Source organism: Schistocerca americana, chromosome 3 (assembly GCF_021461395.2).
Source record: "Schistocerca americana isolate TAMUIC-IGC-003095 chromosome 3, iqSchAmer2.1, whole genome shotgun sequence".
Lineage (NCBI taxonomy): Eukaryota > Metazoa > Arthropoda > Insecta > Orthoptera > Acrididae > Schistocerca > Schistocerca americana.
In genome coordinates, this window is record NC_060121.1 from 54,850,167 (window position 1) to 54,867,767 (window position 17,601).

Genomic DNA, 17,601 nt, shown 5'->3' on the forward strand with positions numbered 1-17,601 from the left:
CATGGCAGTAACTAGTACTAAATAGATGGCGCCAGTGTGTTCAAGGTGTATACAATAACATCATTAACTGGCTTCAGACATTTAGCATTCACATAGAAGATATAGACCATTGTCTTAGCACCTGTATAACTCCAGTGCCGAAGTCTTGTGCTATTCCTCAAATAAGTGTTGAGAATGTTGAACTCAAATTTACTGATGGGACACCCAACTATTTCAATGGGTCTATAACATTATGAGATACACGTGTTGAATTTGAGGGACATAAGAAACAGCTATTTTCGAAATACTATACTTCTGCTGCACCATTTGAAAAAGAATGAACTTTTTGTTTTCCATGCTGATCATAATTTTATGTCTCGAGTAAATAAATGTATTTATAATATTAAATTTCTCTGTCTTTTTCATTTCTCTGGACAAAAATGTCACATGTTAATGCACGTTAGTACACCTTTATGTACGTTAATCTATGTGACACACTTCCCTTTAAATATACCACGTTGAATTCATTCTGTCGTGTAGCTGTTGTAGCTCAGCTGATAAGGTGATTGCACTATAGTGGCTACACACACACACACACACACACACACACACACACACACACACACACTATCATATAAAAGCCTATTGCACGCCAGTACATAGCACAATAGGTATCATGGCAGGCTGGGTGATGCACACTTGCTGCAAGGACTTTGTTGTTGGTGACCGGTCCTGTGATGATCAAGACCAGAAGACCAAGAAGAAGAAGAAGAATGGAGCACTCCTTCCCAACAGCATACAAGCTATAATTGTAGGTCCTTCCAACTGTGGTTAGATAATGTCTTGATGGCTGTGTCAACACACACAGACTGAGTCCGCTTCAAGCACTTTTTCATCTACTCTGAAGCACTGCTTCAACCCAAATACCAGTTACTGCATAAAATATTAGATGGGGTAGATGGTGTAATGTACAGAGCATTTAGTGAAAGCGACGTCATCCCCCCTTAACCTGAAAATGTAAAGCCTAACACCGTCTTCATATTTGACTATGTGGCTGTTGAAAAGCAGGATCAAATTCGTAGATATTTCTGCTTTGGTCGTCATATGGGTGTTGACGTATTTTGTCTGAGACATATTCCAGCATCCCAACACAGTTGGTGAGGGATAACGCCAACCTCATAGCCTTCAAACAAGACAATCTCAATTTAAAATACATTTACCACGCTCATGTAGGGACTGTCATGTCATACAATGAATTTGTAAACATATGTGCTGATTGTTGGAATCACTCACAATCCCGTTTCCTCGTTATTGATAAAAGGCGGAAACTGAATGATGGTAGTTATAGCCGGAACTTCCAGGAGTTTCTATTGTGTCTAGACAAGACAGTCTAGACACAGGGTGAAGTTACCGAAAGGGCACGCGTCAACTCACGCCGACTGGCGTCAAGTCTGGAACAGGATAAGTTGTGAATGCTAATAAGAAAAGTATGCAGCTAAGTTAATACTCATCTTTAATCCATCATTGTGGTACATCGCTCTTTTTTTTGTGGTTTTAGGGCGCACTACTTCAATGGTCATTAGCACCCTGACGACGTTAAGAATGCACCGCGAGGCACAAGTTTAAAACAACAACTAAAAGGGAAAACACGATAAAAGACAGACTGACAGGCATAGGATTAAAAACAGCATAATCAAATGCCCTTAGTGAGGTTTGTCAAATGGATAAAATGAAGAACACGAGCAGCTGCTCGTGGGTCATCCGCTAAAATGGCATCTAAAGTACATGGCAGGTTAAGATCGAGACGCAGTGCGTTACAATCCGGACAAGACATTAAAATGTGGCGGACCGTCAGCAATTGCCCACAGGGGCAAAACGGCGCCGGCGCAGCCGTCAGCAGATGGCGATGGCTGAACCGGCAGTGTCCAATTCTTAACCGGGCCAAAACTACCTCCTCCCGCCGAGAAGGGCGTGAGGAGGACGTCCAAGCCACGGGAAGAGGTTTCAAGGCCCGAAGCTTGTTGGCTGTAAGGGCAGCCCAATCGGCATGCCACAGCGATAAAATGCGCCGACAAATAACCCTGCTAAAATCTGACGAAGGGACACAACAAGAAGCTGTCCGAGGCTGGAGGACCGCAGCCTTGGCCGCGGCATCTGCAGCTTCGTTCCCAGGGATACCGACATGGCCAGGGACCCACCGGAGAACCGACGTCCGCCAGCTGCCGAAGAGAGCGTTGGATCCGGTGCACGAAAGGGTGAACCGGATACGGATCACTGAGGCTCTGCATGGCGCTCAGGGAATCGGAGCAGATGGCATAAGCAGAATGTCGGTGGCGGCAGATGTAAAGAACAGCCTGGTAGAGGGCAAAGAGCTCAGCTGTGAAGACCGAACAATGGCCATGGAGCCGGTATTTGAAACTTTGTGCCCCGACAATAAAAGAACACCCGACTCTGTCATTGGTCTTAGAGCCATCTGTATAAATGAAAGTCATATTGATGAACTTCGAATGAAGTTCCAAAAAACGGGAGTGGTAGACCGAACCGGTGGTAACCTCTTTTGGGAGTGAGCTGAGGTCAAGGTGAACGCGGACCTGAGCCTGGAGCCAAGGTGGCGTGTGGCTCTCGCCCACTCGAAAGGTTGCAGGGAGTGAAAAATTAAGGTGTTGAAGGAGGCGACGAAAGCGATCTCCAGGGGGTAGCAGGGCAGAGACATACAACCCGTATTGACGGTCGAGAGAGTCGTCAAAAAAGGAACGATAAGATGGATGGTCGGGCATTGACAGTAGCCGACAGGCATACCGACAAAGCAGTATATCGCGCCGGTAGGTGAGTGGCAATTCGCCAGCGTCAGCATGAAGACGCTCTACGGGACTAGTATAAAATGCTCCGATCGCAAGTCGTAAACCCCGATGTTGTATGGAGTTGAGGCGGCGTAAGATGGATGGCCGTGCAGAGGAGTATACGAAGCTCCCATAATCCAGCTTGGAGCGGACGATCGACCGATATAGACGAAGTAGGACGGTTCGATCCGCTCCCCACGACATACCACTGAGAACACGGAGGACATTTAAAGAACGGGTACAACGGGCGGCCAAATATGACACATGTGGAGACCAGCTAAGTTTCCTGTCAAATGTAAGGCCTAAAAATTTGGTCGTCTCCACGATTGGGAGAGCAACGGGACTGAGTCGTAAGGACGGTGGGAGAAACTCTTTGTAGCGCCATAAGTTAATACAGACCGTCTTCTCGGCAGAAAAACGGAAGCCATTGGCGACACTCCAGGAGTAAAGACGGTCAAGAGAACGCTGAAGACAGCGCTCCAGGACACGTGTACACTGCGCGCTGCAATAGATGGTAAAATCGTCCACGAAAAGGGAGCCTGATACATCAGCTGGGAGGCAATCCATTATAGGAATGATCGCGATGGCGAAGAGAGCGACGCTCAAAACTGAGCCCTGTGGCACCCCATTCTCCTGGCGAAAGGTGTCTGACAGGACAGAACCCACACGTACCCTGAACTGTCGATCCATTAAAAAGGAACGAATAAAAAGAGGGAGGCGACCGCGAAGGTCCCATGTATACATGGTGCGGAGAATGCCCGCCCTCCAACAGGTGTCGTAAGCCTTCTCCAAATCAAAGAACACTGCCGCGGTCGGGCGCTTCCGCAAGAAGTTATTCATAATGAAGGTCGACAAGGTAACCAGATGGTCAACAGCAGAGCGGCGCCTACGAAATCCACATTGTACATTGGTAAGTAGGCGTCGAGACTCGAGCAGCCAAACCAATCGGGAGTTAACCATTCGCTCCATCACTTTACAGACACAGCTGGTAAGCGAGAGAGGTCGATAACTGGAAGGCAAGTGCTTGTCCTTCCCCGGCTTAGGAATCGGGACAACAATAGACTCGCGCCAGCATGCGGGAACATGTCCCTCAATCCAGATGCGATTGTATGTACGAAGAAGAAAACCTTTACCCGCAGGAGAAAGGTTCTTCAGCATCTGAATATGAATAGAATCAGGCCCTGGAGCGGAGGACTGTGATCGGCCAAGTGCGTTTTCGAGTTCCCGCATGGTGAATGGGGCATTATAACTTTCACAATTCGAGGAGCGGAAGTTAGGTGGCCTAGCCTCCTCTGCCTGTTTGCAGGGGAGGAAGGCAGGGTGGTAATGAGCGGAGCTCGAAACCTCTGCGAAAATGCGGCCGAAGGCATTGGAGACAGCCTCAGGGGCCACAAGGACGTCATTCGCGACCTTCAAGCCAGAAACTGGGGAGTGGACCTTAGTGCCAGATAGCTGGCGCAGGCTACCCCAGACAACAGAAGGAGTAAAACTGTAGAAGGTGCTTGTGAAAGCAGCCCAGCTGGCTTTCTTGCTTTCTTTAATAATACGACGACACTGAGCACGTAATCGTTTATAATTGATACAATTCGCCACTGTAGGGTGGCGTTTGAAGGTGCGTAAAGCACGTCGACGAGCACGTAAAGCATCTCTACATGCTGCGCACCACCAGGGGACCGGTACGTGACGTGGAGAAGAAGTAGGGTGAGGGATGGAATATTCAGCAGCAGCGAGAATGACTTCCGTGAGGTGTGCGACCTGACGATCGCAGCTTGGGAAGGTTTGATCCTGAAAGGTCGCCCTGGAAGAGAAGAGCCCCCAGTCTGCCTTGGAGATGGTCCAACTAGAGGAGCACGGAGAGGGGGTATGCTGCAGGAGATGGATAACACACGGGAAGTGGTCGCTCGAATACGTATCAGAAAGTGCATACCACTCAAACCGGCGTGCAAGTTGGGGAGTACATATAGAGAGGTCTAAATGGGAATAGGTGTGAGATGTGTCCGAAAGAAAAGTAGGGGCGCCAGTATTGCGGCAGACAAGATTGAGCTGGTTGAAAAGGTCTGCTAACAAGGGGCCCCTCGGGCAGGATGGTGGAGAGCCCCAAAGGGGATGGTGGGCATTGAAGTCTCCAGTTAACAAAAATGGTGCAGGTAGCTGAGCAATAAGTTGCATCATGTCTGCCCTGGTAACGGCAGATGACGATGGAGTGTAAACGGTACAAATGGAAACCGTAAAAGTGGGGAGAGTAATGCGGATGGCAACTGCCTGCAGGCCGGTGTGCAACATGATGGGATTGTAGTAAATATCATCCCGGACCAGCAACATAACCCCTCCATGAGCTGGGATACCTACCACAGGGGGTAGGTCAAAACGCACAGAGGTGTAGTGTGCCAAGGCAATTTGAACGCATGGGCATAGCTTTGTTTCCTGGAGGGCTACGACGAGCGGACGGTGCAAGCGGAGCAGCAACTTCAAGTCCTCTCGGTTGGAGTGAATGCTGCGAATATTCCAGTGAATAAGTGCCATCGTAAGAAAAGGAAGATGAAAGAAGGGGTCACCTCGAAGGCCGCTGAGGGCCTGGCTTCGAGCGAGCACTGCCGCCGCTATCAGTAAGCGGACAGTCATCGTCCATTGGGTCTATAGGTTAATCGGCCATCTTGGGAGGATGGCCGGGAGGGGGAGCTTCCTCCGCCGGTGAACGGCCAGATATTCTGCTACCAGCGGTGCGGCCAGGCGCGGCAACCGCTGGGTGGCGCAGGAGAAGAAATGCGCCGGGGCGGAGAAGGAGAACTGTGCTTCCTATGAGCCTCCTTGGAAGGACGTTTGGTGGAAGTACCGGTCGAAGGCTGGGAGGTCGAGGTACGTAGGAAGTCTGCACGGGATGGTTCCTTCTTGAAGGCCCGTGCATCTGACTTCGGGGTGTTCGTCTTAACAGAAGCTGATGAAGGGGCTGGTGTCTGTGGGGTGATGGGAGGAAGAGGAGACGTCGACCGCGCGATCTTAGCACTGGCCGAACGGACGACCGTGGTGCTGAAGGTCAGATCGCATGTCTGGGTTGCCACCTCCCTTGTAGTCCGAGGAGAGGCGAGGACAGTACTGTATTTCCCCGCTGGGAGCAGCGCGGGCTTCCTACTAGCCAATAGCTTGCGAGCAGCCGAGGTGGACACTTTCTCTTTGACCCGAATTTCTTGGAATCAGCGTTCTTCCTTATAGACAGGACAGTCGCGGGAGGATGCGGCATGGTCACCCCGACAGTTCACACAACAAGGAGACTGAGGTGGACAGTGACCCTCATGGGCATCCCTGCCACAAGTGACACATTTAGCCGCATTGGAACAAGACTGTCGAGTGTGATTGAAGCGCTGACACTGGTAGCAGCGCGTAGGTGTCGGGACATAGGGGCGAACAGAAATAACCTCATAGCCCGCCTTGATGCGCGATGGCAGCTTAACACTTTCGAAGGTCAAGAAAAGTGTCCGTGTCGGTACAAGGTCATTGTTGACCTTTTTCATGACCCTATGGACAGCCGTCACGCCCTGCTCAGCGAGGAAAGATTGAATCTCCTCGTCAGTCAATCCATCCATCGAGGGAGCTAGTATAGACCACACCACGAGACGAATTCAAAGTTCGGTGGGCCTCCACCCGGGCAGGGAACATGTACAGGAGTGTGCCCCGAAGCAGTTTTTGTGCCTGAAAGGCACTCTCAGTTTCTAGTAATAAGGTACCGTTACGCAACCTGGTACAAGATTTGACAGATCCGGCTATGGCATCTACGCCCTTCTGGATAACGAAAGGGTTGACAGAGGAAAAATCCTTTCCGTCCTCAGATCGAGAAACGACGAGGAACTGTGGGGCAGGCGGTAGCATTTTGTGGCTGGTCACGTTTCCGTTTTTGGGCAAAAGTCGAGAGAGATGGAGTAGAATCCATTGCGGAGGAATCCCCCATGATTGCCAGCGTCTCCGATGGCGCGCTCCTTCCTTGTGGGGACCCTCTCAGAGGGCACTCCCGCCTTAGGTGAATGTTTACACCTCAGGTCACACCTCCCGAGAAACAGACGGAGGGACCAATCGGCATGGTGAGAAGGTATCAGCTCAGGCAATCACCCCTCCCCAGGCCTGGCCTTTACCAGGGGGTACGCGCGTGCGTTACATGTCTACCCAGGGCGGGGAATTACGCGTTACCCCGTCACCGGCTACGCGTGCGAACGCGTGGGTCGGCCTTCAGGCACGCACAGGGAGGAAGGAAGAAGAGGAAAAAGAAGAGAGAGAGGGAGGAGGAGGACAGACTGTCTCAAACGCCGAGGCGGAGACCAGAAAAGGCAAGGAGAAGAAGGCAATGAGAAGGCAAGGAGAAGGAGGCAGTGAGAAGGCAAGGAGAAGAAGTCAAGGGAAAGAGTAAGGAAGACAGTGAGGTGGAGAAGAGCAAAGAAAGGAACCAACCAAAGGAAGGAAGAAACAAGAAGTGAAAAACCAAAAAGACCACAATTATAGGTCGCGGAACCGTCCGTCTCCGGACGCAGGTGCTAACTGCCCCCGTGAGGAGGATGGACTCTTTTTAGTCGCCTCTTACGACAGGCAGGAATACCTCGGGCCTATTCTAATCCCCGGACCCGCAGGGGGGGACATCGCTCTTGACGATACAAATGAGACTTTGATTAAAATCACTGTAAGGCTAATGGCGCCTTGCTAGGTCGTAGTCATTGACTGAGCTGAAGGCTATTCTAACTGTCTCTCGGCAAATGAGAGAAAGGCTTCGTCAGTGTAGTCGCTAGCAAAGTCGTCGTACAACTGGGGCGAGTGCTAGTCCATCTTTCTAGACCTGCCATGTGGTGGCGCTAGGTCTGCAAGTACTGACAGTGGCGACACGCGGGTCCGACATGTACTAATGGACCGCGGCCGCTTTAAAGCTACCACCTAGCAAGTGTGGTGTCTGGCGGTGACACCACAGTTTCTCCATATATAAATGTACAAAATAGCTGAGTGCGTCAGTAGACACTACACCATGGACAAATTCGCACGCTTGGCGGACGCTCAATCTGAGAGGTTAGGTGTGCATAGAATGCTCACATGTATACCGATATGAAATTTACGAATCTTGAGGCAAGACTCGGTAAGCTTGTAAGGGAATTAAAGGACACTCCTAAACTTCTTGCACTTAACCAAAATTGGCTAGAGAATAGATTTAGCGCAATTGGAGTGAAGATAGAAGCTGAGGTGGTTGTTATTGAAGGAGGTGGTGTAGGGAAGAAGAAGAACGACAAAGCATATATAAAACCACGTGATATGCACAGCTCTGATTAGTATGCTCCGAGATGTCGACAAAGCATTAAGTCATTCAGGCACACAAAGCAGTTCCAGAGAAATTGGGGCATATGGGTTGCGAGCAAACATTAAGAGAAACTTTTAAACCTGTTACCGAATCTATCAGTAAGATGGCTTCGCGTGATAATGATTCAATCGCAGAATTCACCAACCAGTATTGGGCGGGTAAGATAGAACATTCGGTGTCAGCAGGGAGAGACCATACATGCTAGGCTCTCAAACTAAGTTTATCCGATAGCACGACACGCCTCGGGGATACAGAGTTTAGAAGAACACCTGGCTTAATGAATCTAATGTTCCTAAGGCCCTCAAAAAACTTAAAATACTCTACCAATAATCGCAAAGTGTATGGTGAAATAATGCAATTGACTGAGCTGTATTAAATTCCTGACAGAACACTGAGAAACCTGCAAAACTAAATACAGAGCCATTATACAACCTTTAGTGAATGAGCATCCTAAAAGCATTGGTGAGGGTGTAGACTTTCAGCATAAAGGCGTGAGCAATCAACTCCCACAGTATATATATTACGATGAGCCGGATGAACTAATAGGCTTCGACTGTTGATGGCTTCGGCTGCTGCAGGCAGTACAGCTCATTCGAATGAGGTTGTTTCGATAATCTCTGAGCTTTGAGAGAGAGGTATTATTTAATAAGTATGAAGACGGTAGTTCGAGAATTGCAGAAGCCACCACGCAAAACATATGCTCCGAGGCATGTCATGATTAAGCGGCTGGATGACTTGTGGCAGGCCAATCTTGTATATATGAGTCAATATTCACACGAGAATAATGGATTCAAATACATTTTAATGGTTATTGATATATACTCTAAATTCGCATGGGCATTACCTGTCAAAACTAAAACCGGTATAGATGTTGCTGTAGTGTTTGAGCGTTTGCTGCAGACAGGATCGAATCGATGCCCAGACAATCTTCAAACCGATCATGGTGGTGAGTTTTACTATGAACATTTCAAGACTGTGATGGAGCGGTACGGGATACACGACTACTCGACGTTTACCCACCTGAAAGCTAGCTTCGTGGACAGTTTGAACAGAATGGTGAAAGCTCAAATGTGAATACCGTTTAATCTTCGCGGTTCTTACAAGTGGCTAGATATCATCCCACAAATAATTGCGCGGTATTATCGAACCAAACATAGTACAATAAAAATGAGACCGACCGATGTTCGCTATAATTCACTCATGGACGAAGTATATTTCCACATTAAATGCTGGACCCGCGCAAACAGAGGTTCAATGTAGGCGACTTAGTACATATTTCAAAATACAAGACAGCGTTCGAGAAATCTTACTTACCAAACTGGTCAGCGGAGATATTCACAGTATCCAAAGTGCACAGAACGAACCCTAGGACATATATCCTAAAGGATGGCAAGGGTGAAGAAATTGCTGGATGCTTTTACACAGAAGAATTGCAGAAGAGTTCTGCAGCAGATGTATTTCTCATCGAACGCGTGATAAGACGTCGCGGGAATAGAGCGCTAGTTAAATTGTTAGTATTTCCATCATCAGAAAATAGTTGGATTGACGCTGACGAGTTAGTGTATAACAGGAAGCGTAGACCTCTGTCTCCTCAGTAGCGTACCATGCATGATAGGCAGCACACCATAAGAGGTGGAGGTGGTATTTTTGAAAAATTGCCTTTTGAATTGCACATTCCGGGGTACAACTTCTGTGGGCCTGAGACAAAGCTTCAGAAACGCCTGGCACGCGGTGTTAGCAGTATTAACCTACTAGACGAAGTCTGCCTTGAACACGACCTCGCATTCGCTGCAAATAAAGATCTCCCAGCATGCCACGTTGCCGACCGAATATTAGCCGATAGAGCTAAGCAAATAAGACGAAGAAAAGATCTCTGAATATGTCAACACATTGCTGCATTCGTAGTTGATAAAACCATGCGTGGAAAAATTAAATTGGACATGGGGGTTATGAATTACAAACTAACTATGAATGCAGCGCGAACAGCTTTGGGGGCGAAGAAGGAGGAACCAGGTGATGTGTCGACAGAAGTGCCGACACAGTGTTATTTTGAGGGGGCCGATAGGCACGCTATCTAACGAAGACGGGCGTGAATTCTGGAACAGGATAACTATTGAATGGTAGCAAGAAAAGTACGTAGCTGCTTTATACTTAACTTTATTCGTGGATGAATACAGCGTTCTCCTGGAGACATTTATACTATAACTCTCAATCTATGTAAGGCTAATGGCGCCTTGCTAGGTCGTAGCCATGGACTTAGCAGAAGGCTATTCTAACTGTCTCTCGGCAAATGAGAGGAAGGCTTCGTCCGTATTGTCGCTAGCAATGTCGTCGTACAACTGGGGCGAGTGCTCATCCGTATCTCGAGACCTGCCTTGTGGTGGCGCTAGGTCTGCGATCACACAGTGGCGACACGCGGGTCCGACATGTACTAAATGGACCGCGGCAGATTTAAGCTACCACCTAGCAAGTGTGGTGTCTGGCGGTGACACCACATTCCTCCCCCGCAAATCGGCGAACGGTCGTGAGATAAGGCTTCCGCCCGCCGTGAGGAGGACCCCATGTTGACGTATGCGATGAGGTGGGGAGCCTAACAACAGGCGAGGCTGTGCCACCCGCACCCGGCCATTCAGTCCGAGGGGAGCTAGGAAACGCCTGAAAACCTAGTCCAGGGTGCACGTCAACATGCGGTGTATGCGCCCGTAAAGAGACAGGAGGGGCCGAAGGGTCGACCTCAATTGCGTCGGGGTAGCCGACGCGCGATGACGTCATGTGGTCCGGAGCGGGCAAGAGTTCCATGGCGGAGGACAGCTGGTCACGGGAAGCGATCGGCGGCGCGTGACCCTGGGAGGCGCTTGGCGGCTGCAGCGAAGCGTCGAATGCGGGCGGCGCCGGCGGGAGAACAGGCGACGGCGGCGGCGGCGGCGGCTGCGGCGGCGCGTCGCCATGGGGCAAAATGGAAGGCATCGTCGGTAACACCTGGGGATGAGGCGAGCCAGTAGATGGGTCCCCAGGGCGTTGACCGGACGGCACCGTCGCTGAAAGCAGACGGGGAGCGGCAGAACCCGTGCGACGACAGAGGCGCAGCTGATTGAGATGCCGACGCACCTCACCAGAGGCCCCCAAAACCAAATACATGGCGCGGCCGAGGCAGCGAAGAATGCGCCCTGCGAGCCAACGCCGTGAACCTCGATAGTTACGATAAAATACAACGTCGCCTGGAGCAAAAGCAGGAGTCTGCCGCTGCACAGGAACCTGATGCGGCGGATGTAGCAAAGACATCAAGGTGCGATGAGGGCGACCGTGGAGCAACTCAGCCGGCGAGCGACCCTCTCGGGGCTGAGAGCGATACGAAGACAAAAAGAGCAACAACGCGCCCTCCCGAGAATGCAACTCTTTCAACTTCAAAATCTGTGACTTGAAAGTCCGGAGCAATCGTTCAGCGGCACCGTTTGACTGAGGCGAAAACTGCGCGGATGTCAGATGTTGAATACCATTGGCCTGGCAGAATGACTGAAATTCTGCGGACATGAATTGTGGGCCATTGTCGGAAACAATAGTCTGCGGAAGACCTTCAATGCAAAAGATAGCAGACAACGCTTGGATGGTGGCGGAGGTCGTCGTGGAAGACATCCAGACAACAAAAGGAAAATTACTGAAGGCGTCGACCAGAACCAACCATCGAACATTCCAGAATGGACCAGCAAAATCAATGTGCAAGCGTTGCCAAGGGGAAGTGGCTTTTGGCCATGCAAAGACTTTCCACGGCGGTGCGGATTGTTGTTCGGCACACGCCATGCAAGAAGAACACATATTCGTAACCGCAGCATCGATTCCGAACCAAGTACAGTGCTGACGAGCAAGTTGTTTCGTTCGCACTATACCCCAATGTCCTTGGTGAAGAAGCCGTAAAACAGAGGACTGTAACGAACGTGGGACCACGACTCTGGACTGATTATCAGAACGCAACAACAAAACACCACGTCGAACAAAAAGTCTCTCCTTGTGAGCAAAAAATCGGCGAACCAACGGATCCTCGATCCGAGACTTTGACAAAGGCCATTGCGTAGCAACAAAACGCAAAACGGTAGCAAGGACAGGGTCAGTAGCTGTGGCTGTAGCTACACGACGAAAATCAATCGGAAACGATTCGACCACTTCATCTGTTTCCGAATCAATGAACATGCAAGCAAGATCGGAAGAATCGAATGCTTTATCCTCAGCAACAGGCAAACGGGACAACGCATCAGCGTTGCCGTGCCTAGCAGTGGACCGATAGAAGATATCGTAGCGGTACTGCGAGAGAAAAATAGACCAGCGAATGAATTTCTGCGCTGTACGCGGAGGTACAGGCTTGTTCGGATGAAAAAGCGATGTCAAAGGTTTGTGGTCTGTGATGATGGTAAAGTGACGACCATACAAGAAATCATGGAACTTAGTAACACCAAACACGAGAGCAAAAGCTTCTTTCTCTATCTGTGAGTAATGTCTTTGCGCAGATGAGAGCAATTTTGACGCAAAGGCAATAGGGCGATCATGCGAGCCAACTTTGTGCGCAACCACAGCACCGATCTCGAAATCCGATGCATCTACCATCAACAAAAGGGGTTACCGGGGATCGAAAGGCGTGAGGCAAGTATTAGAAAGCAACGCCGATTTCAACTGGCGAAAGGCGCGTTCGCATTCCGTCGTCCAGACGAACGGAACACCTGTACGGCGTAAGCGATGAAGCGGAGCTGAAAGAGAAGAGGCATTGCGCACATTCACTCACACCTTGTGATTCTAAATCGTGGAATGTTCGTGCGACCTCATCACGCAATGCGTGAGTAACATTGCGCGCTCTGAAAAATTTCGGTTGCGCGTTTACTTTCAGTTCCAAACGTGCTGCATAGATTTTAGCGCAACCTAAGCCCGGTGCAAAAATGTCTGCAAATTCGTCACACAGACGAGAAACACTGTCTGAAGGCACAGGTTGATTCACTGATAGGACATGATTTACTATAGAAATGTTAAACAATTGAAATAAATCTAAACCAAACAAGTTCACTGCAGAAGAAGAACGAAGAATGTGAAACGACACAAGTTTTATTTGTCCCTTGTATGTGGCAAGAAGGCTGCACTGTCCTAACACAGGTATATTCTGTCCTGAATAACCATGTAACTGAACATTTGCGGCACGCAACGGAGGTGTGCCGAGTTGTTTGTACGTGTCGTGATTGAGCAATGAAACTGCAGCTCCAGTATCGAGCTGGAATGGTATGACCTTGCCATTAAAGTCCAAATCTACAAAAAGTTTATTGTCCTGCTGACGACAAGAGCGACTGTCTTGTGCAATTTGAACAGACACTTGTACAGAATCACTTGCTAATTGACGTGATTTCCGGCGACGTCGACGCACAGTTTTTGTGGGACGAACACAGTCACTGTTAGAGAAAGTGGCACTGGACGAATCAGAATTAACTACATGAATGTCCATGGGCGAAGGTCCACGATCCTGAGTGTCCTTGGTTCGATTCCGGCGCGAAGCAAAGTGCCTGGAATGATTGTGATTGTCAGATCGGAGCTTTTTCTGGCAAACACTTTGAACATGTCCTTTCCTATTACAGAAAAAGCAAATAGCTTGGCGCGATGGGCAATGTTCACGCGAATGTCTAGTAGCACACCGCGGGCATGATTTCACTGCATTTGTTGGCTGGCGCGGCACACCTGGTTTAGAGCGCGGCGGCAGCTGCGTTTGTGTGCGCGAGGGCAGTTGACCGGGCCGCGCAGCTCACCCGGCGGGCCCGTTAATCTTACACACGGCTGGCGAAGTTTCAAAAGATTCCTGAACACAGTCAAGTGTGTCTTGTCTATCCAATATGTCTATCACTTGTTGAAGGGAGGGATTAACTAGTTTCAAAATGTGCTCCCGTATGCGAACATCAGAAACGTTCTGTGCAATAGCATCACGTACCATTGTATCTGAATAAGAAGGCCACAGTCACAGGCACAGTCCCTAGTAAGTCCTTGCAATGTTGCTACCCACTCCCTATTCGTTTGACCGGCCGTACGTTTTGTACGAAAAAACGTATACCGTTTTGCAACCACATTAACTGTGTCTTTGAAATAGGCATCTAAAGCAGACAAAATTTCCTCGTAGGACAGAGTTGCTACGTCGCGTCGGGGAAACAATTTCACTATCACACGGTAGGTGGACACACCGACACAAGAAAGCAAAAACGGCTGCCGCTCATTACCTTGAGTTCTGTAGGCGGCGAGATGGAAGGCGAACTGTCGGGACCATTCTGGCCACGACTCGTGCGCCGCATTAAAACTGCGAAACGGCGGTGCAACAGCATGTTGTGGCTGCGGTAGCGGTGAAGCGGCGGCTGGCGCATCGGTTTGAATGGCACGTTGACCCTGGACGAGCTGTCCAAAGGCATCCAATAACACCTGCGTCTGCTGATTCTGCAAGCGATAAAATTCAGACAGTACATCTGGAGATTGTGGCGAAGCCATGACAAATCAGAGCAAAGCAATGAGTAAGAACACGATCCGTTAAGCCTCGGCGCCAAATGATGTGTGGACAGAAGTGCCGACACAGTCTTATTTTGAGGGGGCCGATAGGCACGCTATCTAACGCAGACAGGCGTGAATTCTGGAACAGGATAACTATTGAATGGTAGCAAGAAAAGTACGTAGCTGCTTTATACTTAACTTTATTCGTGGATGAATACAGCGTTCTTCTGGAGACATTTATACTATAACTCTCAAACTATGTAAGGCTAATGGCGCCTTGCTAGGTCGTAGCCATGGACTTAGCAGAAGGCTATTCTAACTGTCTCTCGGCAAATGAGAGGAAGGCTTCGTCCGTATTGTCGCTAGCAATGTCGTCGTACAACTGGGGCGAGTGCTCGTCTGTATCTCGAGACCTGCCTTGTGGTGGCGCTAGGTCTGCGATCACACAGTGGCGACACGCGGGTCCGACATGTACTAAATGGACCGCGGCAGATTTAAGCTACCACCTAGCAAGTGTGGTGTCTGGCGGTGACACCACACCAGGTTCTTTGAAAAACTGTATTCTCACTTCGATGTGTACAGCTAAACGTGTGTTGAAGGGGGGGGGGGGCGGGGGGGGGGCGGGGGGGGGGGCGGGGGGGGGGGGAGTCGAAGAAGACTGCAATTAAACCACCTAGAGTCCTACCACTACCAAACACATCAGGTGGAATTATTCCGTTCCTCGTTCCAGCCCTTGCAGCTCTGTCGGCGGTAGGTTCACTCACAGGTGGGGCTGCAGCTGTAGCCAGAGCGTCAAAAATGCACAGGCATCTAGAGGAAGCCAGAAGACATAATCGGGCCACGGAAGCAGCAGCTATCGGAAAGGGTCTCTACTTTAAACCATACAGAAAAGGACTAGGTCTCTTCATAAATAAAAAAAGTTCGTTAGTTATCCTACCTGATCGAGCACTCACGAATAAACATATTATTAATATTGTTAAAGAGAAACATCACATTCCTGGATTCCGTGGCGTCTTTATGCGGGATACATTACCGGAGACTATGTGGCGGACTAATGAGTGCGGAATTGTAAATTTAGATGTTGCTGGGGGTCCAGGAATCCATTGGGTGGCGTATGTTAAGGAAAGTGCGAATACAGTACAATATTTCGATTCATTTGGGGATTTACAGCCGCCTGAAGATTCACAGCGCTACTTCACCAGCAAAAGTCGTGTTTTCTACAATCTACGGCGATGTCAGGACTTTAACACATACCTGTGCGGGCATCTCCGCATTATGTTCCTCATCACAGCCATGGCAAATTAGCCTTCGCCTGTATCAGCGAACTTCTGGAATGCGCGCTATATTTAGACTGAACGGTGAGAAGTCTGGAATGCCCGCTTTCTCCTCTCCTTGTCAGAGCCGGTGTGCGAACATCCACACATATGAAACAGCCATAACTGAACGCACGCCCATCATTTGAGGTTTAGATGCTATGTCATACACACTGACTTTAAAAGAGCGAGTATCAGCATTACGTGCAGATTACTTTCCGCCGATTTAAGTGCAGGGGACTGGCGTATTGCTCTGATTGGTCTGGAGGCGTATAACAGCATTCCAAATTTCACGAAGAGCATCTGGAAATTGACGGTCGGAAGGAGAGTCTACAAATACAACTTGGTGCCTACGATATTGATGATTTAAACGAAGTGTTAAAACAGTCGGGAAAAGGTATTGAACTGCGGGCAAACATTAATATCCGTAAATCAGATACGGGCAGAGAGCTACGATCGACTTTAGACAGATTCAATAGGTCCACTGCTAGGTTTTGCAAATGATCGTGTTTTGGTGAGGGACGCCAGTAAATTTTATGCATCGGATCAAGCTGTAGGTATACTACCAGTCAGCACAATCCACGTTGAGAGCAATATTGCCACAAACTCATACCTCAACGATAAGTTGATTCATCCCTACAGTCGGCACTGGGTATAAAATAGTTCAAGCCCACACAAACTATATATGTCCCAGTAACAGTTCAGATATTGGATTACCTAGAATTGCGTGTTGTTGACCAGAGTAATCAGCTTGTTAGCTTTCGAGGAGAAGAGATCATTGTACGCTTGCTCAATTATTGGAAGTATCACAACACATGGTGCAGAGTTGTGGGAACTAACTCAGAGGCAGAAAGATCGCCTGATGGCTGTCGAGATGGATTTCTGGAGGCGAAGTTGTGGATACTCCAGACTTGACCATATTACAAGTGATAGGACCAGAGAGGTTATGAATGTCAAAAGCACAATCCTAGACTAGATAGAAAGGAAGCGCCTACTCTGGTATAGTCACTTACAGCGTATTCCAGACACAAGATGGCCAAAACGGGTATGGTAATGGACTCCACATCAAAGAAGAAGGCGCGGTAGACCTGCGAGATGTTGGAAAGACGACGTCAACGAAGCAACGGCGGCAAGAAGTCTTAATGAAGGAGACTGGATAGACCGTGAACGACGGTGATTGGGATAAGAGAGGGGGCAGCAGCCGTAGAAACCTCGCTCATCTATATATGAACACCTAATAATGCCTAACCGGAGAATAAACGCCGGATAACTAAACCGTTGATTGTGGCAGGGTTAGTGAAGCTAACCGGAGAATAAGTTACGTAATTAGTCACGACAAGAATGTTTATTAGAACGAAGAAGCAGAAACGGGGACATCACACAAATTATGTAAGAATAAGACGATTCCAAAAAAATGTTGAAGTATGTGTGAAATCTTATGGAACTTAACTGCTAAGGTCATCAGTCCCTAAGCTTACACACTACTTAACCCAAATTTAGCCTAAGGACACACACACACACACACACACACACACACACACACACACACACACACACACACACACACACACACACACACGAAGGAGGACTAACCTCCGCCGGGACCAGCCACACAGTCCACGATTGCAGCGCCCATAGACCGCTC

The 17,601-nt window shown here is 49.0% G+C and overlaps 1 protein-coding gene across 1 annotated transcript in view; it reads left to right on the forward strand.

Annotated features, from left to right (window-relative positions):
* Positions 1-10,085: 10,085 nt before the first annotated feature.
* The window catches only part of LOC124605870 (clumping factor A-like), a 186,690-nt gene continuing 179,174 nt past the window's right edge, over positions 10,086-17,601 (forward strand). Inside the window, exon 1 of the mRNA XM_047137817.1 lies at positions 10,086-10,158. Within this exon, the coding sequence (XP_046993773.1) occupies positions 10,086-10,158 (73 nt within the window). The remainder of the gene's footprint in view (positions 10,159-17,601) is intronic.